General features: G+C 36.1%; 1 protein-coding gene across 3 annotated transcripts in view; it reads right to left on the bottom strand.

Annotated features, from left to right (window-relative positions):
• MTTP (microsomal triglyceride transfer protein) overlaps window positions 1-25222 on the bottom strand; it is a 56438-nt gene that overhangs the window by 30102 nt on the left and 1114 nt on the right. For 2 of the 3 annotated variants that reach the window (XM_067035542.1, XM_067035540.1), the window contains exons 2-6: window positions 10158-10345; window positions 8551-8694; window positions 2650-2757; window positions 1343-1459; window positions 917-1056 (exon numbers count right to left, since the gene is read on the bottom strand). In XM_067035542.1, coding sequence (XP_066891643.1) covers window positions 917-1056; window positions 1343-1459; window positions 2650-2757; window positions 8551-8694; window positions 10158-10160 — 512 coding nt within the window. In that variant the 5' untranslated portion in view covers window positions 10161-10345. Of the gene's footprint in view, window positions 1-916; window positions 1057-1342; window positions 1460-2649; window positions 2758-8550; window positions 8695-10157; window positions 10346-16522; window positions 16681-25222 lie in introns of all 3 variants that reach the window. The other variant, XM_067035541.1, reaches the window with a different exon arrangement.

Genomic DNA, 25222 nt, shown 5'->3' with positions numbered 1-25222 from the left:
GGATTATGAGTGAGAATAATAAAGTGATTGCTGTTTTTTTATACCACTAAGTTTGGAGTGGTGTGTTATAGAGCAATGAAAACCTGATAAACCTAAGTAATTAAAAATATTAATTTTATATGAAAATATATGAAAACAATATGGATATAGTACAAAGTAGAACGCAAGGTTCTGATCCAGAGGAGACATCAATAAAATTTCAAGCATTTATGGTGTGAAGCATTTCTCCCAAGGTTTTGCAACCATGTACCTCTGACATTAGGGCTACTTCAGAAGAAACATTTGAGAAACAATGACATAAGATAAAACTTACATTTAATGCTAGAGATGTTCTTCTGAATTAAAATTTGAAAAGAATACATACTCTTAGATTTGAAATTCTAGTTCTTTAGCCTGTGAGAACTTTTCTGATCAGAGAAATTTTCTCCAATTGAAATAATAGGCTTGAATATGTAAGTACTATAAATCACATCAAAAATTCTGTCACATCACGTTACTATGGAACTTTTCTGTGCTTATTAACAACAATAACAAAAAATAATCTTGAGGCGAGAACTCACAAATGCCACCATTTTTTAACGCTTAACATTAAAGTCATTTGACAGAGAAATTAGAAAATAAATGAGAATGAAGCAAGTAGTTTGCCTTTTCAAAATTTAAATTCTATTCAATAAACAATTTATTTTTAATGAAATTCTATTTAAAAACATTAAGTATTTATTACATGCCATATATTACTGTAGATAATATGAAAAATAAAGATGAACAGACACAATCACTGTTTTAAAGGAACTCAGTCAAAATGAGGAAGCACTATACATGGGGGTGTATATATACACGTATATATTTTTTTAAACCAAGTATAATAATATATCAAAGAACAGTAAAGAAAACTTAAATTCTAACATTATCTTACTTCGATAATATTTTGCCTGCAATTGTTTGTAGAAAATTCAGCCTCAAAGCATGTATCTCTTCTGAGAGCACAGCTACAACAAAGCTGTCTTCTATCTTATAGGTAGTGACAGATGTGGCTTTCGAAGTGACACCCAAGACCTAAATAAATAAATATATGTGGTTGTAACAAGTAATTAGCTTCTTATCTTTGAATCAAGCCAAATAGTGAATTATCTTTTCATCTTCACAAGCACTTCCCCATCACCCAAACCTGCAATATATTAAAATAAACCTATTCATTTGATATTATGTAAAACTAATACCCTAAACTAAAAATTATAAATGTTCCCAAATTCCATTGTTACCTTATTCACCTATTATTTTAAAATAATCTCTACAAAAGGTAATTACTTGGTTGCCTCAGAGAAAGTGATAGCAAGCATACCGGATTTAGGGTTGTAAATCCAGACCTCTCTGCTTTGCATGAATCCAAGGCCTTAATTTTGATCACCTTATCTTGATGAGCCTGGTAGGTCACTTTGCAATCTCCAGAGATATCTACCTAAAAAGAAAAGCAAAAATATAATGTTTGGGATTCTCACATGGACCATTTGAGTTCCAGTGGGAAGTGGCTTGAAAATTGGGGTTCTAATATGTCATGGGGGACTGCCTTTCTGCCCAGGCTGACAAGCTAGGAAGGCAGAAGAATTCAATGTTTCCTGCAGCGTGTGGATTCTTTTCCATTCCCTTTGTTTGAGTCTTATGAGTGCCTTCATATTGCCCCAAGAATAATAAAGGATTTCCTACCTCTCTCTAATGTCTAATAGGAACTGGACAAATGGCCTGGTCATAATCAAAACCTCTTGTAAATGGGTAATCATGTAGCAAGGGGAATTGACTTTTAATGCTGTATGTAGGCTGTGTGTGCGTGTGCGCGTACGTTCACACACATGCTTTGATGAGCTGAGTATGATTCGAAATCCTTAAAAACCTGTGGGATTAATTCAACTCATTATAAGTCACATCAACAGTTTGAATGTAGGCAAATGTATCTCAGTACAGACTCAGTGTAGCATCTCTGAGTCTTCCCTCTGGCCTCTACAAGCCTTCATTCTAGAAAGCTAACCAGCATTCGCTTGGCCCAGCCTTGCCATCAGATTTTCTCACCCACTGATGGACTGGCTGAATTTAGACAAGAAAACTTGGACTCAGCTTTGCTTTTGACTCCATGTGTGGTACTGAAGGAGTCACTAAACTTCCCTAGTTCAACCTCGATTTCTTCATCTATAAAATGAAGGAGGTTTGTATAGACCGGTGGTTCCTCAAACTGACAATGCACCTACATTAGCTGAGAAACTGTTAAAATACAGATGCTAATCTACTTAATCAGAATCTCTGCAGTGAATCCAGGGAATCTATATTTTTAATAAGTTCCCCGTGGGATAGTGATACACAGTGATGCCACTGGAATATTCTCCAAGGTTTTTTGCATCTCTATCATTCGGTCATTCCATAGGTCTCCTTAGTATGACTGACTCTAATTCCCTCTACCTTGTATTCAAATACAAATTGGGGTAAACGGCAATTCGTTTCGTATGTAAATGAGATAACCACCCAAGTCACCTTTTCTAAGCATTACCATAGCAGTAACTTTTTTTTAACTGAATTTCTGCAGATAGAAACCCATATAAACAATTTTGGTAACTTTATTGACAAATACGTTTCTGGATCCTTAATAATATTAGTAAGTACCTCATTGGTAGTTCCAGAGCTTAACTGCATCTGAAATAGACTAGCCAGGCCTCTCTTGAGATTTTCTATGGCTACTGGTTCATTTTGATATGAGTAGAACTCTTTGACCTAGGCAAAAAAAAGGACAAACATAAATAGAGCAAAAATGCATCATCAAGAGGGAAGAGATATGGGAACATATGTATATGTATAACTGATTCAGTTTGTTGTAAAGGAAAAACTAACACACTATTGTAAAACAATTATACTCCAATAAAGATGTTAAAAAAATAAAATTAAATTTAAAAAAAAATGCATCATTTACCAGATTTGGTTAAATAAATAGCAAGGAAGGTTAGATTCTCACCCCCTATCAATTCTGGGAAAAAGAGATCTGTTAGTCCAAAGCTGGGACTTCTTTTTTTGTGAAAAGAAGCTATTTACATTTCTAAGAAGCTAGATCGTCCAAATATGACATTTCAGGAGACTGTTAATGAAGGCTCTGAATATGATGAGCGAAACCTAGGGAAGGAAAGAGAGCACCGATACGGGGTGGGATTTCTGTGAAAACAAGAAGGACTGCCCAAGGAAGAGAAATCAGGAACATTCTCTTCAAACATGTCAATATTCTCTACCTGTGATTCTGCTTGAAACAAAAACTAACCAAGGTTTGAAATAGATTCTTGGAAGAGAATGGCAATCCCCATGCTTGAGACTCCTGAGGCAGCACAGCCCCTAAGGGCTATGATAAGGGTCCACACATGGCCAGAATGCCCATGGTCAAGATTTCACAGGATTGATGTTCTGCCCTCCATAGCATTCATGTTGGCCTTGGGTCTAAGGAGACATACGAGGTTGGAAGACTTGAGGTTTAGGGTGCTAACACTGCATGGCCTGCCCCACGTGCTACTTTGAGTTTCTCTTTAGAAGGTGGGAAAAAGAGGTTGGAATGAGGAAGGTGACTGTGATTTGTAAATGGCTATCTTAGCTTGGTTTCATCCTGAGATTTATAGGCACAGAGGTAATAACGATGTCTCATACCATTTTGAACATTTAGCTCATGTTTAGGAAACAAGGATAAAAATACAAAGAATTTTCTGGAAAGTAGGCTGTCATTTTTTACTCTGTTTTGACTCCAAACATGTCACATGATTTAGAAATGGAGAGGTTGGATATAGCTTCCCTGTAAAAATTCCCAAGGTCTATGATAATTATAGCTGGCATTTCTACCAGAAATATCCTGAATGCCTTCCTATTTCTCTTTAAAACCAACCATGACTTCTCAAGTAAAACTGAAAGCTCAGTCATTATGCAATAAATTCAATTAATACCAATCTGAACAATTTAGTGTACATGAAAACTCCCTCATCCCTTAGAAGAAGAAAATACTTTGCCTGAATTATCCTAACAAGTGCCTCAAGTTTTCTATTTTTATTTTCTACATATACTCTGCCTAGTAATAGATTTATTAGGTACTTTATCTGGCAATCAATTTTAGTCATTACAGTGGATGAACCTATAAATGTTGGAATTGTGTTTGTCCAGCTTAAAAAGGAGCTGGAATAGTGATCTCAGTGTCTGAAAATCCATGGCATCATGTTCTCAAACAAATCACTGGCAATTTCTCAGAACCAAGGCTGAGTTTCTGATGTTCTATTTTGTAAACTAGGTCTTCCTTCCTTTTAGGAATTATAGTGTAACTTTCTTTTCAAATATTTGGGAGTATGGAATCTGCAAATATCAGGACTAATAGAGCTTTACAACTGGATCGCTTGAGCCCATACACAGTCAGAAGGGCTTACTGGTAGCAAAACACACATGCCTAAGGCCTGTGACTTTTTTGGCCTGAGCCTTAAATACTTCAGAAAGTGAGAGGAGCCATTAAGTGGGGAAAATGTTTGTACTATCATCAGTATCCTCACTTTGCTTCCAAGCTACAAAATATGCCTGAACTATTTATAAAGTTTCACCTAAAATTTCAGGAAACCCAGGTCTCAGATTTAATCTTTAGACTATGCATGAGGTTAAATGCTCTCCTGTTTCTCCTACTTCTTCTGATCTTGACTGCTAGATACCTAAGAAAATGGTACACTGATTTTTTTTCCTGGAAGGCTGAGCAACATAAACTGTGAGACAGAAAATTTTTTTTTCATTCCTTCTATTAGCTTTTAGTGTTTCCCTAGAACTAGAAAAGTGAACAAGTCTCTTTTTCCTTTGTCTGCCTGCTACATTGGGGCCCAAGTTCTCTTCCTTTAGTGCAGAGCAATGAGATCCAAAGTGAAGACAGCACTGGTATCCATATTAGCTAAATGTCAAAACTGTTAGAATTGAGTAGGGTTTTGATAATTAAGAAAATAATAATAAAATATCAGAACTTGGAAGTTTAATCCACACGGCTGACACAACAATAATCTTAAATTCATTATTTCACAACAGGAACTAAGTAAGTTTTATTATATTCGGGCCATAAAGCTGATTACTTCATTCAGTTCTGAAATGAGCTCTGAACATCCAAGAGCACAGAACTCTTATCTAAATTCACAGTCCCCAAAACTTCCAGAGACCGGCAGCATCGTAGACCAGACACAAACTAAGACTTTAACCCAAGGAAACTAAACATAGAAGGGGAAGGGTGGGTTGTGGGGAAGGAGACTCAGTGCCTCTTCTGGGATAATTTTGAGGGCCAATCTCCCCTTGGAATCAGTAGCGATTATACATATTTATTTTCCTTAGGAAAAAATTACTTCTATATATTCCCTTAATTTACACATTCTTTAAGAATTAAGAGAAAGTGAAATTTTCATTAACTGGTCAAAGAGCAAAAATAAACAAAAAGGATCTCAGCAAACAGAGATTAGTCATTTTATCTGGTCTACTTAGCTGAAGCTGTGTCTCTTTCATATGTATCTAAGACAGAGCATAGCTAAGAAATGGTACATTGGAAAACAGACAAGTGAAGAAATATATAAAGAATTAGAAGGTTTTCAAGGTGCCACATTTCTTTTGGAGGTTCCGTGTGTGTACAGGAGCCACACTGCCAGATTCAGAGAGCAAATCAATGTCTAGGAACAACACAAAATAAGGGACAGACTCAGCAGCCACATGATTAATGTAATCAATACTGAGCAAAAACCAGAAATAGAAGTCTGGTAATATTCTAGTTAATTGGATTAGCATCCAACACTGTAACTTGAGGCATCTTTTGCATGTCAGTCTTAACCAGAAAACTGTCATATTTCCGACTTCATCTACGATTTGTAGATAAAACTAGAGTCATACCCAAACATTTAAGTAGGGGAGATAAGTAGGCATGGAAAAAAATATGTGCAATAAATATGCATCTAAGTATTTCCATGAGATATCTTTTACAATGTAAATGTGGGAGCTTAAAACAGGGGGCTCTGGGAGGACAAAAATACATGCTGATGAGTATCCTTGAAATCACAGAAATTTCTTAAATTGAGCCTGGGCTAGAAAATACTCTTTGAGAAAACAGCAGTACAGTCTTCCCTTCCATAATTTCTCTCATAGTAAAATGAAGTGATAGTTTAAATAATGATCTTTCTGACAGTGATGTGGCTAAAAAAGTCCAAGTGGCTTCTTAGTCTCCAGGGTCATGTTTTTTCCAACAAGTACTTTATTGTGTAATTGAAAGATACCACAATGTACTTTGACCTGTAGCTACAGTAAATCATCACAAGTAATAGCTCCTGTAGAAATGGCATGTTGGAGTCACTGAAATAATGATGTGGCAGCTCCATCCCAGCCTTTGAACAGGGAGGCCACTGAGTGCTTTTGTATGTGTAACAAAAGACTTTGTACTCAACCGCTACCTAAGGGGCTATAAAATGATTGGTTTGTCGCTAAGATTATAAATGCAATTAATATTTTATAAACCAAGCATCTTGCCACATTGGAACGCCAGCGATGAAAATAACAGTATTTCATGTTGTTAATAAAGTTGTGCCATATGAAAATCAAGGGAGTTAATAGATACAGTGAAGAATAAAAAGCAGACTACAAGGCAACCAGACTTTTTTTTTTCCCCCAAATACATTCCAGCTCAAAAAGACAATAAAATATAGAAGTTTCCGGCACAGACCCTCTGTTTTAAATCCCAGCTCCACCACTTGCCAGTTGTGTGACCTTAGGCAAGTTTCTTTACTTCTCTTAACTTTGGTTTCCTCATCTGTTACAAGAGGAAGAAAAAGCAGCACCTGCTTCCTAGGGCTGTCATGAGGAAAAAGAGAGAATTCATGTAATGCCTTCAGTCAGTTTAGGCATTAAGCACTAAGTACGTTTTAGCTATTATTAAGCAAACAATAGGCACAGACTTCCTCAAAGTCTGACTCATTTTAGCCCCATATAACCTTATTTGTTCATTCCTTTAATTTACAAACATTTATTGAGTTCCCACTACGAACAAGGTGCTGAATATACAAGATAAAGACACAACTGCCACCCAAGAGAAGCTTACTCTGAATGTGGATGGCAGACAAGTAAAGAGAGAATTACAATACACCGTGATAAATGCTTGGATAGAAATAAGCGCAGGGGAGTACGGGGTTTGGGGAAAGGCTTTCAGAACACCAAGCTGGTCAGTGCAAGGCTTGGTTCTGGGTGCTTTGGGGAGGAAGGGAATAGAAGGGCTGCGATATAAAGAGGAACAGCAATTTTCTCCACCAAAACCCATAATCTAGCAATGAGCACAAATGACCAAAGGGAAAGTAATGAGGGGCATGAGTGAGCTATAAAGTGCTAAGAGGGTTCTGAAGAGGGATGGTTATTTCCAGCTGGCTAGAAGGGTGTGAACTTTATAAAAGAAAGGGCCTGCAAGCAAAGCCTGAAGCATGGTAAGTATTTTAACAAGTGGAGAAGGAAGAGAAGATTCTGGAAATGGTGTTTCATGTTTGGTTATAAGAGAGTGATGATATAATAACCCTTCTTGTGAGTCCCGTTTTAGTACTTTATTAAAAATGAGCATCATGAATAGCAACATATTTCGTGTCTGAAATTTATATTTTAAAGTATTTGTTTTCACTTTTAGTTTGAATCTAGAAATTTTGGATCTAGAGAAATTTTAGAGATTTGTAGTTTTAACTAGAATGATCCCTTTCTGTTTTTCTACTTTAGTTCCTAAAAGTAAGCTTTCATCTTATACTAACATGTTTTTATACATGTCAGTATAACATCTATACTTTTCTTAAACCCACATATGTACTGCTTGATAATTCACAGATCAAAATTGCTTTTCAATTCCAAACATACTAAGACCATTTTAATAGACTAGACTCAAACCGTAAGAAATGCACAGTTACAGAATTTTCAGAGCAAACTTCCAATGTATATTATAGTGTTCATTCATTACTTTAACATATAAAATGCTTTTCAGTCGTAGCTATAAAATAATCTAAATGCTTTTCTAAAGAATCAACTCTATCTTAGAAATGCCATACCCCTTCAAAAGCTTCAATTTTGTACTTAATCCACTTATTGATTTCTTATGACAAGTTAACATCACTTGTCTAAGTTAGATTATTTCATTCTCATAATTTGTCTACTTTCCTGAATTTATCCAATCATCTCTGATGACCTATTGTGTTACAATATCTTTTGAATTCTTCCTAATTTAATAAGGAATGTACCTTTTAATTATGCCTCTTACAAATAAACATATACTTGATCCTATATAAAGATTTTTTTGTAAAAATAGGGATCATAAATGGCTAGGAAATATAAATGAATCCAATGCTTTGATTTACTTCTGAACCATTTAATTTGCAACTTCTGTTTATTAGTTTTTGAAAATTTCCATTTTCCATAAAAGTAGCGACACCATGATCACCTAAAATAATATCTACTGAAGGAGAGAAAAATATGAAGTTGGAAAAAACAATGTGGAACTCCAAAAATCACTTTTACCTTTCCATGGACTAGATGAAGGAGCATAGGTCTTTGTAGAGCTTCCAAGTTTTCCTTTCTTATGATTTGGGATGGTTTTTTTCCTTTGAAAATGCCCTTCTCTCCTCTCTGTTCATTCACATTTTCGACCTTTACATCTTTTATCTGGAATCATGGAAAGAAACCTATTAGAAAAACTTCCTATGTCTGTTTCCATCAGAGTCTCCTAGAAAATAAAATGGTAAAGCGATAAACAGGGTTGGCCATAATTTCTTCTGTCATTCTCAATTCATGATTCATAGGACCTAACTATCAAGTTTAAAAGAATGGAGAAGGTATTAAAAATTAGATTTTTGAATTAGGTAAAAATACTGACATCAAGGAAATCTGTGACTTCAGCTCTACCCAATACTCTGTAATGGCCTACATGGGAAAAAAATTTTTTTTAAAGAGTGGATATATGTATATGTATAACTGACTCACTTTGCTGTACACCTGAAACTAACACAACACTGTAAATCAACTATACTCCAATAAAAATTTTTAAAAATTAAAAAAAAAGAAATCTGTGACTTCAGGTCTACATAAGTGTGGCTAGAAGATAGCTCTTTTATGTCATTGTCACTCTCTTCATTTATTTTGAACTGCTGCTGTCTGCCTGCTCTCTTCATTTTCTGTACCATTTGTTTGAAAGGAATCCTGCCCCACTGTACTTTATTTGTACATACAAAATTAAAATGAACAGTCTGATTACTGAACAAAGAGGTACAGAATGTTTTCTGCAAAATACTGTTCTATTGAGAAATGGCTTAGTGAGGTGGATGATAAAATTTTGATCCAACTTGGAAAACACACACAGCTATTAGAGACAACCAAAGAAGCAAAGATCACTTGATAAACGTATTGCAGTGACACCTCACTATAATATATATCAGTAACTACTTATCAGTGACAATGAAGCAAATCTTGGTCCTGTGTACCTGTTTCACACTAACATGTAGAAGGAGAACTGACTATACTAGAGAAACTATTGTCTTTAGGTCCTTGCTCACCATATATTGAAACTGGAACAGGCCCCAGAGGCCATATAATTTGAACCTCTTTGTCAACACATAAATCTAAAGTGTCATAACTGACCAAACACTGCCATTCAGGGGAGCACCTCCTTCTGTCCTCAAGAAGAATGCAGAAGAGGTTTACTCCCTCATTGGTAATTTTACCTGTTGGATCAAGGAACTCAGAAAAATTGGAAGGTCACAATTTATCTCCTCCTTCAGTTAGAGTGGTCTCGATTGCTTTACACGTAACATGGATTCTAGAGTCCTTAGTTTCAGAACACTTCAAATGGATTCTAGTTTAATGTGCCTATTAATATGACATATAGAACTGGACATCATACTTCAGTTACTCACCCGTATACAACTTTGTTTGCCTGCTTCAACAATTTGGAAAGATCAGATCACTTTTGGTTAGCAAAAACTTCAAAATTGTATCTCTACTTATTTTAGTGATGGACAACAAATTCAATGACTATATGACCAAGAGTACAGACAAGTGCTGTTGAATGGTACACTTCTCAAAGACTGCTGACAGCTAGTCTTTGCGTCTCTCTGGTAGAAAATGCCCACCATAATCTGGACCAGTTGCTCGTCATCACCATCAGGACTCCTCCACAGTAAGACAACGTCCACACTGGATGAAATTCGGTAGCCCACGCTGTCTTGGAGGTTTCCTTTGCCCCGATCAAGAAAAACTTCGGTGGAGTATGTGAGTTTGTATAGTCGGTCATTATTTAATGAGAGACCAGTCGTGTGACCTGCATAAAGATAGTGACACAAGTCAAGTCTTAGTTGTAAGGCACCCATCAGGCCAGGGACTGTGCTATCTAGCACAGTGGTACACAGTGGGAGCTTATGTTTGCTAATGGAAGTAAATGTTTGCTAAGTGAAACATGGTTCTACTTCTCCATCTGCTGAAATTATTGGCTTGAACAAAAACAAAAACCACAACTAACAAAGGAATAAGCTTCCATTTCAGAAAACCTTAGTTTGTATTCTTAATCAGTAATCAGATTATCTAAATATTGCCCTGGTTGAACTATAGAATATTTTTTAAAGAAATATCATTGTATTGCTTTAAATTACATACATATGATTTCTTCCCTGCCCCCCACCCCAGTTTTACTGAGGTATAATGAATATGATTTCAAGTAGAGATGCAGCTAGAGATTGCTTTATAATTTAATAAAAAAACATTTGTTATTAACATATCATTTAAATACAAGAGATCAAAGCCAAAGTAATTTTAGTAGTTAGAAATCAGTCCATTACATTGGATATTTTGAGTATTTAAAGAATATTCCTCTAATGTAATTTATCCTATTAATTTAATTAGTAAACTTTTAGTATGAACGTACATTTCAAGGCTACACATATGTAAATTTAAATTAGCTATTTCTCAATAAAACAATGTTTTCCTACATAAAATCCTAGCACAGGCTTTAATCTGGCAGGGACAATTTAATGTCAAATAGTATACAAGTCAGTATTATGACCAAAAAAAACTGATATATGGAGGAGTTCATACACTCTCCAAGTCAGTTTATCTTAACCCAAAGAAATGTAAAAGAGTAGGATCAAGTCTTTCCCAGAGATGACTTGCAGTTTATGGTCATACAAAGTCTTTGTATGTTTTCTATCCATAGCTCGCAGGAGATAGTAAAAAAACGACTTCAGTATACAGTTTTCCTCAGTGCTAACAGGGTAGCATTGCCTCGTTAACTGTATAGGGAACCATACCTTTTTTTCCCTCAGGACATATGCACGTGGGAGAGGGACAGGAAAGGAGGTTGAGATGACTAGGACAGAAGTGAGGCAGCTGAGAAAGGAAGTGAAATTACTTGAAAAGCCAGAAATTAGAAAACCTCTGAAAAGTCTTTACTATTTACTGTCTCTATCACCTACTATGGCGCCTACTGCCCAGAGGGAAAAAAAGGTCAAATACATTGTCTCTAATAAACTGTTCTAAGTGTTTTATACACATTAACTTATTAAATCTTCACAAAAACCTCATGGGGCGGGTACTATTATTAGCCTGATTTTATAGATGAAGAAATCAAGGGACACAGAGATTATACAATTTACCCAAGATCACCCAGGAAAACAGTGGCGGAGCCTCTAACACCCTGTATGGATCTAGAGACCATGCTCTTACCAATATTATACACATAAAATCTTTAAGTTGAACTCTTCCATTCCCGGGGAGTGAGCTAGGAATTCATTCTTTTTTTTTTTTTTTTAAATTTATGTCTTTTTATTTATGGTCAACTCTTTTTTAAAAAAAAAAATTATTTATTTATTTTTGCTGTGTTGGGTCTTCGTTTCTGTACGAGAGCTTTCTCTAGTTGTGACAAGCGGGGGCCACTCTTCATCGCGGTGCACGGGCCTCTCTTGTTGCGGAGCACAAGCTCCAGACGCGCAGGCTCAGTAATTGTGGCTCACGGGCCCCATGTGGGATCTTCCCAGACCAGGGCTCAAACCCTTGTCCCCTGCATTAGCAGGCGGATTCTCAACCACTGTGCCACCAGGGAAGCCCTAGGAATTCATTCTTTCATTCAAGAAAGATGTACTGAGCACCTACTGGGTAGTAGGCACTTTTCTAGGCTCTGGGGCTATACCAGTTAACAAGCAGACAAAATGTCTACCTTGTGGAGTTTACCTTTAAATGAGGAAGGGATGGAAAATTTTAAAAGCAAGTACATAAATTATAAAGTATGTTAGAAGTGTTAATGAAGAAATTGAGACAGGAAAGGGAACTGGGTTGCTGAGGGAAAGAGCTTTGTGAGAAGGTAATGTTCTGGGCAAATACTTTAGGCTAGCCACGTGGATATCTGTGGAAAGAGAATGCCCCTTCCGTCCTTCCCCACATTCCTAAGCCCCCTCAGCCCCTCCACAGAGGGAGTAACAAGTTCAAAGGCCCTGAGGAGAGTTCATGCAGGTGTAATGGAGGAACAACAAGGAGGCCAAAGAGGCTGGGATTGGCTAAGTGAAAGACATGGCAGAAGGAGATGAGGTCAAATAGGTACCCATGGGTGGCTGGGAGACTTGGGGGGACATTTGCATAGATTTAGAATTTGGTTGAGTGACATGAGGAGCCACTGGAGAGTTTTGCGTGGTGAAGTTATACATGATCTGACAAACCTTCAAAGAAAGGGAATAAGGCGTTTAATAGGAATCAAGAAAAGCCAGGAGAAGGAAGTGTAGGAGGGGGGTCTCCAAGTGTGTACACAAAAACAGGCTGTGTCCAAACACCAAGTCAGGCAGAACCTCAGGTATGAGATACAGAAGGCAGACAAAGGCAGGAGAAACCTTGCAGGAGATGAAGTCTGGGACTCCCTCTAGCCTCCCTGATCTCCACCTCTTCTGCGTTTTAACTGGGGACACTGCTGCAGGGTCAAACACTGGCTTTCTGACCAGGAAGATATTTTGGTTTTCTGACCAGGAAGATATTTTGGTCAAAGAGGCCTTCTTGGCTCTGGACACGCAGGCTCAGCGGCCATGGCTCACGGGCCCAGCCGCTCGGCTGCATGTGGGATCTTCCCGGGCCGGAGCACGAACCCGTGTCCCCTGCATCGGCAGGCGGATTCTCAACCACTGCGCCACCAGGGAAGCTCAGAGGCCTTCTTTTTATGACACCTATCAAATTCCACGTAGGGCAAAAAGGAAATACATTGTTGTCTTATCTAATACAGCAAGTCTGAAAGGTAAGCAGTATATGGCAGCTGAAAAAAGCTGACTCCACGTTTAATCCAATATAGCAGATATAATGCAGAAGTTGATGTTGGAATATGCTAAAATTCAAGTTTTGTGGACTACCTGAAGGTGTCTTCTGATTAAAATAGCTATGAAAAGTTTGCAGTAAAGTAGCCTCTCTTTAATTCCAAAGCTTTCCAAACTATCATGTTGTTCTTTTTTTTTTTTTTTTTTTTAACTTGACTGGTCAAAAGAATGTGAAAAGTGACAATATATATATCAGTTCCTGACTATGATTTGGAAGTGATAAAGCACAGGAAAGACTGGGCTTTGTTCTCCTAGAACTTTTCCCTACCTCTTTCAACAGGAGATAAAGCCTAAAATGGTTTAAATAAGTGCTGACGGTGCTGAAGTGTTGTCCCTTTTATCCTTTCCTCTTTGATAATTATTGATATTTCTGTTTCTGTTATTCAGATATCCGGCAATACTGGGCAGTGGGGGCATGTCCCATTTACATTGGTGACTAAATTTCTGTCTTAAGGTGTTGCTCTGTAGAGTATGCAGAATGGCAATTGGAACTGATGGTAGATTAAACGAGAAATCAATTTTAGCCCCCAAAGGAGTCAGTACCTCTTCAAGGTGCCCCTTCAAGTGAAATTTTTAGTCATGTAAAAGGAACAAAACTCTTAATTTTGAACTTTTAAAGAAATATCTTCAAATATCCTTTAATTAAACTTGTATCAATATATAATAGTTCATGGACTTCAGCAAAAAGACAAAATAGAGATAAGTTAATAAAGGTGAGGCTTGAAGAGGCCTGCGTTGGTGATAAGGCAGATAGGTGATGGGATTTAAGAATCCACCAGAGACTAGAAGGCCGGAAGTAAACGAGTAGGATGCAGGATAAGAGAGAAAATATGGAAGATGATTATTGTGAATGAACTGAAAAGCATGGTAGGGCCAGGGGCTGAGAGAAAGACTGGGAGTGAAGGAACCGTTCAGGTTCAGAGGTAACAAGATTAAATAGAAAGTGTATGGGCAGGTTATCAAAGGGAAAAGCACTATAAAGAAAACCCGAAGAAGGCAAAGAGCCACCATTACAAAATGCGATTCAGAAAAAGTAGGGGAAACCTGAGTCTTCCAAACATTCCGTCGGCATATCAGCATATCTCTCCTAAATAGACCCTTTTCCATTCTAATTCTAAACCCCTCCTCCATCCTCTTTATGGTCCAACCTCTCTCAACATCCACCCAGATCTGGGGATTTGCTAAATAGTTGCACTGAAAATTAAATTTGAGATGAGTTTTGAAGTGATGCATAACATCCCAAAATTTATAATGGCCTGATTTTAAAGTAAACTCTTCACATGTAGTTCGCTTATTAAATGTCAATCACTGCAAAGGGCAAGGAATCTATAATTAAACCATGGTACTATAATACAAAAAATGACCCCATCTGGGTAAGAGAGAGCTGTCAAGTCCTGTACTTTTTATTCATGGTATTTGGCAGAAGCAGCTTATACCATGATGCTAATAATGCTTAAGCATTGGAGCCCTCACTTCCCAAGGCTTCTTCCAAGATCTTGGAAGGGGACCCTAGCATTGTGTACACGTGCCATATCTTTTTTTCAGTAACATTTGCAAAAGTAGGATATTTTTGTTAAAAAGTAGATATTTTTTTCTCAAAGATGGAGCCTAAATTGCATAAACTTCAGGTTCTAAAATTCTGGACTTGCCACTGAACTTACACACAAAAAACTGTAGCTATCTGTTATGTTCTAAGTCGTATTTCCCTGTATGTCATTGCTCTGTGTGTGCGTGTGTTTAAATCTTTATAAGTGCATGTATTTGAAAACATCAAGTTATCCAATGTTCTCATTTGTAGGATGAGGGGATAAAAGAGAAGCCCACAATAACTACTATATCTCAATTATTTTTCTCAAAATAATCATGGTATTGGTTTGATCTCATGGTATATGAATCGTTCATATTTCCAATATTCAACAGTTTATTTGACAGATAATAAAATGTAAGCTCTCTATATAGCAATTCTCTGTCAGATATAATTTACAAACTTTTACTTTTTTCTCATTAAAATTTCATCCAAGTAAGGACTGTATCTTTAAATACTGAACATTTTAGAATCTGGTAAAAAAATATATATTATCTTTAGTTCAAGAACCTAAAGTGTGATTTGCTTAGGTGAAATAATTTAACCTCCCCACCTCTTATTGCTCTAATAGCAAAGATTGTCTCTTTTCCTCAGGTGGAAATTTTCTGTGCAAAAAAATCTTGAGACAAACTTTACCTTATGAAAAAACGCCATAGTTATCCCAAAAGGCTTTTAAAAGTTTACAGGTGAATTACTTTGTATCACTTACTAAGAGTACACAGTTATTAAAATTGGACCCTATCATGCTAAGTTTTTTCTTCGGCCTACTGGCTTTGACAGTGAGTCCTCTTAAGAGATTCTAAAAAGTGATGATTCTACAGGTGCAACATTTAGAAATTCAACGCGCACACAAACTAGCTGATTTAAAACAAGATTCCGTATTAATACATTTCATACAGCTTTTTAAAATCCTTACTCAAAATGTTTGCTCTGAAAGTTATCAATTCATGTGTTTTTTAATCAATTTTATCTTAAAATAGAAACTATAATGAGCAACATTATTTTTCCAAAGATAAGTGTTACTTCTTAAATCTATGTCATGTAGTTTTATTTTCTGTAATTCACCAACTCTGATAGTCCTATCACTTCTGAATGGTAATTAAATACAGCCTTTACCATTTCATTCATAATCCTTTGGCAAGTCAAATGCCTTTTTCATTGGGTCTAATTCTTCTTGATATAACATTGCTAGGCAACTAGAAGGAAATTTAAGAACTGGCTTTTTTCTAAATCTACTTTTACAATTCAAATGAAGGAGCTGCATTCATTGAGGGACCTACAGCAGCAGGTAACAATAGTTGGCGGCTTTTTTCTCCCTTTTAAAAATAAACCATGAATGAGAGAATGAAGCAAGAAGCATGCTAGTCTGAGGGACTGAAACTAAAAGGAACCTCTGTTTTCTTTATGTAGGAATTCGAATTTGATTTTCATTCCAACCCAGTCATGCCTTCACCAACATTCCAAAATTACATGGTTTTGAAGATCGCCTAGTTAGGAATTTTTTCACTACATACACACACACTTTTCTCCCTCAACGATTAAAGTTTAGCAGAAAGCAACACAAACTTACCTTTAACGGAAGCTGAATATGAGGAAATGAAGCAGAGAAAAAACACAGCAAGAAGAATCATATTGACTAGCTACCCTCTACTGCATCCAGTTCCCAGCTAGGAGTCACTGAGAAGTGGACTCTTCCAATGGCAGCGAGGGAGTGCCCCTCCTCGGAACCTGCAACAATAATGGTTATCTTGGGGGGAAAGGTCAAATTCCAAACTCCAAAATCAGGACCTAAGTTCACAGAAGGGCTCACTATTAATGATTAAACTTAGGTGGGCTGTAGTTTTCAGTCCCTCACTCTTTTTATTTATTTTTTACTTAATAAGAAAAATCAAGAAAATTTTCACTTTTGAGAGCTAAACTAAACCAGGCTACCATCCTATACATTTAGAAGTACTGAGGGGCATTCAAGGAAAACTGGTGGTGATACATTTCTGCTCAGTACATTATTATCACCATGCCTATAACAGGAAATGCCTGTCTTCACATTTACCACTTTATGTGGAAGGGTGGTGAGGATTTGCAAACTCAGATAAATTTGAATTTTATTGTATGGTCATCTGAATTTTTTTATACCATGTGTATGCTATTATTAAAAAAATCACTCTGAATTTTAGAAGTTAAATTTTAAAATTTTAACTTGTACCACCACCAATCACTTCAAAATAATGTTAGATAAAACATTCAGTTCTGAAACCTAGATGGTTCTCCTTATGTGTGAATCAGCATTGTCTACCATTAACATACTAGCAGGCAATTGAGTTTATCATAGTAGACCTCTAGCTGTATCTATGACAGGAAACATTTGTCCGAGTCCCTAAAATGGCTGGATAGAGTCCCCTGTGCTTTCTGAATCCCATTTCTAGGAAGAAACTCAGAGGGGGGATTCCAGCCCTTAACACTTTTGCTACAGAAAATCAATTACGACACTTCTCTAGAGTTAAAGTCAATACCCTAGTATGGCTAAGGCCACATTAACTAAACCAACTCTGTCCTTGTAAACTTCTGCAAGAGAAACCTTATATGAATAAAACCTACTAAAATGAGGTCGTTTGGGGGGGCACATGGGGATGTTTTGGCAAGGGAAGGAATAAAGTGCTGGCGAAGAGCTTTTTTGAATGAACTTGAAAATACTTATGGCCGTGTTTAAGCATAAAATGGGTTCCTAAATCTACCCTCACCTCTCTCCAAACCCTTTTCTAGAATCCTAACCTTAAGCTTAAATCTTCTAGACAACCCAGGTAAAAGACAGTCAACTCTATAGACAGGGCCACAAGATGAAAGCTAAAATTTAAAAATCTCACAGTTAAGCAAATTTCCTCTCGAAATATATTTTTGTATAAAGAACTGAAATGTAAAAATTGTTTGTATTTATAACCTATTGAGATTAGAACTTCATTTCCTATCATGTTTTATATATAAATCATGACTAAAATACCTATACAAAAATAAAATATTTGGTTATGACAATCACTTTATATATAATGTTATCCTGGGGTAAATAGAAAAGGCCATTCTTAGAAAAATAACTGTTGAAGAAATGTAAGTTTTTATGAATAGTAGGTATTATAAATACAAGATCATGTGAAAGTGCTTTATTGCTTTACATTTGAATAGATTTCTATGTATTCCCACAATTTCTGCATTATATACATAGTGACATGAAGCCACTATAGTCACTTAAACTTTACATACTTATTTATTTAAATTAGGGACCATTTTGAATCTTATGAGAACTTTGTATTTCCATTTGAGGCTCACAGTTACATGTTTGTGGTTAGACTATGTGGTGCATGATACATGTCTATTCAGGTAAAGGACCGTTCATTGTCAGGTGTTTACCAGAATCCAACCAATAAAAGGCATATCACTATTGCCGAACAAAATCTGTTTCATTGAGCATTTGCTTTTCACTAGAAAGCTCCTATGAGTCACTGTATTAAGTAGTCATTCCAACATAGGGTGTTCAAATAAGGCTGCCTCTCTTGGTAATAAAAACCATCATCCTTTTATATTTTGCTCGTAACTTTTTACAAAGACATTTGAAAGACTTAAGATTGTTTCACAGAGATGAAATAAGAATGCCAAAGTCTTCATATTCAGTGAATTCTGGGTACCAAAGGAGAGGCATTCTCCTCGGTTGCTCTGTTGATCAAGCAGAGCAAACATTGTACAATATATGTCGGAGATAACCTCCAAATCTCATCACAAGTAAATCAGCTATTTACATGGCACGTGAAGCAGGACAGAAGCACAGCACAATACAAAAATAAGAGCTGCCATCTATGGAACAATTACTATGTACAATATATAGTATTGTACATTTTGTAGTATATCCTAACAACAATCATTTCACATGTTAGCAAAATGATATTCAGATTTATTTAGTAAAATGATTTAGGGACCATAGAAAAACAAGCCTTGAGACCTAGATCCAATATTCTCCTTAAAAAATATTAGAGATAGGAGGTAGAAAAAAATTGATTTCTTATGGATGACACAGAATTATTAATTGGGGCTCTCTTTTAGTAAGTTCATCACACTTTTGTATGGAGGCTAAAACAGCACTTGATTGCTGTGGTTAGATGTTCCAGGGGAAAAAAATTGATCTGTGCTAGCCAGGTCAAAATCAAATAACAGATTTTAAATGCCATTGCAATGAAATTCCATTGGTAAGTACATGACACTGTGGAATATTTGCTATACTACTATTTTGCAGTGATAATAAGAGACTATGAAATAAAGACAGCTGACTGATTCCAAAGTACAGTCGTGTTTCTGTTGAGTATCAGAGGTTGTTAGGAGTTAACTCATTTCCTAGATTAGAAGATAAATGAACTTCACCCCACTAAAGGTTAGAAGGAAAGGTATTAACCTACTATATACAGTAAGTCAGAATGTATGATAGCTATAGACAAAAAAAAGTCTTTATAACATCAGACACTTTACTCTGTTCCAGAAAGAACCACGACATTAACGAAAAACAAATTCTTAGAGGGACTCTTCAAGTTATCCCTAAGCATTCATAATAAAGTCTAATAGTATTTTCAATTCAATGAGGGAGTAAGCATTTTCAAGGAATCCTGAAAAAATATTTTGGGTAGGTTAAGAATACAGTCAGCCTTCTGTATCAGTAGATGTGGAACCAGGGGATACCCAGGAGGGGCAACTGTAAGGGACTTGAGCATCCACAGTTTGGTAACAGTGGGGGTCCTGGAACCAGTCCCACATGGATACTGAGAGAGGACTGTATGTTTGTGTGTGTGCCTTTTGTCAGTTAACATTTTCTCAATTTATTTGTTTGTTTTGTTTTTTTAAATTTTCACTGGAGTATAGCTGATTTACAATGTTGTGGTAGTTTCAGGTGTACAGCAAAGTGAATCAGTTACACATACACATATATCCACTCTTTTTTAGATCCTTTTCCCATATAGGTCATTACAGAGTATTGCGTAGAGTTCCCTGTGCTATGCAGTAGGTCCTTATTAGTTATCTATTTTATATATAATAATGAGTATATGTCAATCCCAATCTCCCAATTTATGGGACTGTATTCTTAAGAAGTGATGCTCTCTTTCATGCCAAGGCAAAAATTATAGAATACATATACTATTTTTTAAGGTATTCTTTAAGAATTCACTTTGAGAAAATACAAATGCACTAAATGTCTTTCCTTAGAAACAGTAAAGAAGACTTAGGTTTGAAAAGTTTGGAATCTAAGACTCTCCAAAAAGGATAGTCAGTTTCCATAATGGAGTTATTAGCCAAACTTTACCTCCACCTCCCACCCCTCCACACACATGTATTTGACAACAATCAACAAAATCCTTATGGGTCAATAACAGTCACCCTAAGAGGAGTCTAACTTTACACTAATTTTGGCAGCAGAAAATCGAATTTCTAGCATTTAAAGGAGAAAATTGATGGCTTTATTTCAATGAACTATTGTAAAGAAAACAAACTTAAATTTTGATCAGAAACATTTTATTTACTAAGACATTCCAGAGATTTCCCATATAGACTGCACCCAGTTGTCCTCATCATTAATATCTTACATTAGTGTGGTATATTAATAATTTACATATTAACTAAAATCCTTACTTTATTTAGATTTCCTTAGTTTTATTCTAATGCTTTTTTTTTTTCTGTTCCAAGATCCCACCCAGGTTACTTTAAAATTAGTTGTCATGACAGTTTCTCTGATTTTCCTCATTTAAAAAAGTTTTATTGGAGTATAGTTGATTTACAATGTTGTCTTAATTTCAGGTGTACAGCAAAGTGAATCTGTTATACACATACATATATCCACTCTTTTTTAGATTCTTTTCCCATATAGGCCATTACAGAGTACTGAGTAGAGTTCCCTGTGCTATACAGTAGGCCCTTATTGGTTATCTATTTTATATATAGTAGTGTGTATATGTCAATCCCAATCTTCCAGTTTATCCCTCCCCGCCCCTTAACCCCTGATAACCATAAGTTTGTTTTCCGTATCTGCAACTCTATTTCTGTTTTGTAGATAAGTTCATTTGTACTTTTTTTTTTTTTTTTAAGATTCCACATATAATGATTTTCCTCATTTTTGATGACATTGACAGCTTTGAAGTGTTCTGCAGGATCAGGTCAGGTGTTTTGCAGAATGTTCCTTTATTGGAGTTTGTGGAATGCTTTTCTCATGATTTGAGTGGGCTTGTAGGTTTGAAGGAAGACCCCAGAGGTCCCATTTTCATCACACTATAGAAAGTACATATTATCAATGTGATTTATCATTGTTGACGCTGACCTTGATCACCTGGCTGACAAGTGTCATCAGGTTTCTCCACTGTAAACTTACTCTTTTTTTAAACTTCTTTTCCATACTGTACTCTTTGGAAGAAAAGTACTAGGAGCAGCCCATACTTACGGAGTAGGGAATTACGTTACTCCTCCTTGAAGGTGGAGCATCTATATAAATTATTTGGAATTGTTCTGCGTAAGAGATTTGTCACTTCTCTCCCGTTTATCATTTATAGCCTTATAAGCACATGATTATTTATTTTACATTTGGGGTTATAATCTAATACTACTTTTAAATTTACATCTACAATTGTTCCAGCTTCAGCCATCAAGAGCTCTTTCAGTTGGCTCCTGTGTCCCTTTGACATACCCCTTCCGTGTGTGTGTGTGTTTAAGCATTTCCTTCATTTCTGGAACTACAAGATGCTCCAGGCTCATCTTGTATGTTTTCATCCCAATCCTAGAATCAGCCCTTTCTCCAAGTGGTTCCTTTTACTGAAGAATGGTATTAGAAACCAAGATCTGAGCACAAAGTGTGCTCTTCCCTACAATACTGAGTCTTGTAATCCATGAACACAGAGTATCTTATATTTATTTATATCTTTATTTCCTTCATCAGAGTTTTGCAGTTTCTCTCATATAGATACTGTACATATTTTGTTAGACTTACACCTTTCTTTTTGGTGCTAATGTTTTCTTGAATTTTAAGTTCTAATTGTCCGTTGCAAGTAGATAGGAAATCAATGGACTTTTGTATGTTAACCTTGTCACCTGTGACCTTGCTATAATCACTTATTAATTCCATGAGGGGTTTTTGGATGATTTTGGGGGGATGTTTTTCATAGACAATCATGTCACCTGAGAACAGTTTTACTTCTTCCTTTTATTTCCTTTTCTTCTTATTGCACTAGCTCACACTCCAATATAATGTTAAATATATATGTATACATTTTATATATCATATTCTTTTCTGAGTTGTTACTGCTCTTCAAATCTTTCTTCCAATCACTTTATTTCTGAGTTTTTCTGTTTTATGTTGTTCTAACTCCTAGCATTTAAAAAATTTCTCATTTTATAATATTGGGTTATAGTTTTCTTCTATTTTCTGCTTCATATTCTTTTTTATTATAACAGCTTTAAATAGGATTCAATTACTATTCTTTTCATGGCATGTTTTTAGGCTAAATAAGTTATTCTATATGTGTAAGAGACAGAAGTGGGTAGAACAGCTTTTCTAGCTTCTAGAGCTTCCTTTTCTGATGTTTTCATAAAATCCTGGTCATTTCTTAGCTCTGTCTCCTCTTCTTTTCTCCCACTTTTACCTGGACCTTTTTTCTTTGCCTCTGTTGTCCCTGTCCTGTTCAATTTGGATTTTACTCCCCGAAGTTTCTTCTTAGTGTTGGGCTTCTTTTCAGGTTCATTAAGTTTTGAGAGTTCGTGGACCCTCACACCCCATGAGCACTTCCGGACCTTCCTGTTCATACTTTTGTATTCACTCTGAAATTAGAGTCTGTCCGTTTTACTGCTAATCTCACATCGATCTCCCTTGCTCTTCAGTGAATACCTGCTGGCAGTTTGAAGTCCTCCCATTCTCATGGCCTTCAGCTGCTCTGTTGTCTTTCCACTATTTCCTCTTACACAGATGCTGATACTAAGTTAATGGTTTGCTCCCACCGGTTCAGAGTTTGAGCTCTATAAGGATTCTTTCTTGCTGTAGCCATGATTTGCTCCTGTAATTAGCGTCGTTCTGCTATCCTGGATGTTCTGCCCGTTTTATGAAGAGTATCAGACCACAGTCTCCATGGTCATCTTCCTAGAGTCTTCAATAACTTAAGAGGGGGGAATAAGGTATTTTTTAAAACTTTTAAAACTTTTTGTATATTTTTGAAGGCAATCCAAATGCAAGTTGAAATGATTATAGATGATAGGTTGATTTTAGATACCTCTCGCATCATTTAAAAGAAATTAGGTCCTTTTTGGCTTTCTTAGCCTCAGATTAATTACCCACAAGTGTAACTCTATTCCCAGACCTTCCCAACCTGCTGCAGAGCACTCTCAGACTTAATAAAACATCAGAACTCGCCTGAAAATAACTTGTGATGACTGCCCTATGTTTTCAGGCCAAGCATCTTAGAGGATCTCATAATTTTATTTATTACCATATTTTTGTGTCCTAAAATTCTGTTTTTATCTGTACTACAATCTACAGTCCAGTTTAACAAATTGGCTGCCAATTGTCTGAATGTGGTCCAAGACATGTTTTGTTTAGCCTCCTCAGTACTTAAAAACAAACAAAATAGTTGCCAACACTTAAAAATCAGATATCACATAAAAATCCAGATTTCCGGCTACTGTTAAAAAAATTGATACCTGATGTCATTAGGCCTACTACTTGGAACTTGTACCCTGATTAAACAGAGAATATGCTCTCAGGTTTGTGGCACTGTTCTCTTTGATAGCTTCCCTCATTTACCTTCTAGTCCTAATTGACATGATAGGTTTGTAACCCATGGTCTAGCATCTCTGATCTCAACCTCCTGTGTTGGCTTAAAGTACTAAATATGTGCTGATAATTTCTAGATCTGTTTCTTCTTAGATGTTCTGAAGACTCCCCAGAACCCATATATTCAAAACCAAACTAATTTTGCCAAAACTTAATTTTCTTCCACTATCCTCCAAATGACCCAGTTAACAGAATTACATTCCTACAGTTGTCCAAATTAGAAAAACTCTTAGGGTTATTCTTTCCTCTCCCTTTCTCATCCTACCCACAGCTTATCAGTCATGTACCAAACTATGACATGTCTTTGCTTTCACTGTTCCCAGTATTTAATTTCCCAATATATAAATTTTCCCTTCTTGATCTCTGGAAAACTCCTATTTACTTTCCAAGATGGAGCAAATTATTCAATTTCTGAAACTATGTCCCCCACCTCCAGGAACATTTAGTTGCTCCTTTCCATGTACAGGCATCTCAAGTACATTATATGTTGTATGATATTTAACACTGGCTCTCCCACTAGACTAGGGAGTCCTCAAGAACAGAGATCATTATTTAGTTATCTTTGTATCAACAGTACTAAAACAAACCAAAAAAAATGGAACTCAATGAATATGTCAAATTAAACACGAATTTTACAACTCAATGAAAATAAGATTATTTCATATTATGATTTTTACCTTCCTATATTTTCTGAATGCTTTCTATATCTTTGGTTAAACTGTCCATTTTATGCTGGTGATTAGTTTGGATTGATACAGAATCATTTTAAATTTCGCACCCTATGATTATAAAGTTAAATGGCTATGTCAAAAGAAAACATTGACCCCACTGTTAAAATATGAGGGTTTTTAAAGTAACTTAAAATTCTTGTTTTAAATATCTAAGGATATCAGGTATTAACGCTGAAAAAAATATATAATTATTCATAAAACAGATCCCTGAGGGGCAACTGAACAGCTGTTGAAAGTTCTGGCACATCACTATGGCCAGCCTGAGTTTAATGACCTACATGTGAAGGGCTACATATCCAATTACTAATCCTCCCTCAGCTACTCGTTGGCCTGATATGGAGGCAGCTGAAAAAAGATGCCCTACTAACAGATCAGAAATGGATCCAGACTTCTCTGCCAATGCTTAGTTAAAAGATCTTTTGGACTGGATATCATGAAGAAACAGACACGGCTTACAACCATGTTACAGCTGACATCGTTTTTCAAGTAAAATTTGATGGTTTAAAGCAAGAGTGACTTCCGTTTTGTAACTAAATTTAGAGAAATTTCAATTCTTTAAGAAAACTCAAATTCAGAATTTTCTATTCACTGAAACCTTTAAACATGTTTAAATGTTTTCAAATATCAAGAATAATTTACTTCAGAGTTCTTTCCATACTGAGATGGCAGTCTTCTATTCATTGAATCAAACAACATTCTTATC

This window comes from Kogia breviceps, chromosome 6 (assembly GCF_026419965.1).
Source record: "Kogia breviceps isolate mKogBre1 chromosome 6, mKogBre1 haplotype 1, whole genome shotgun sequence".
Taxonomy (NCBI): Eukaryota; Metazoa; Chordata; class Mammalia; order Artiodactyla; family Physeteridae; genus Kogia; species Kogia breviceps.
The sequence above is the reverse complement of the archived record's forward strand: the minus strand, read 5'-3'. Positions and strand labels throughout refer to the sequence as shown.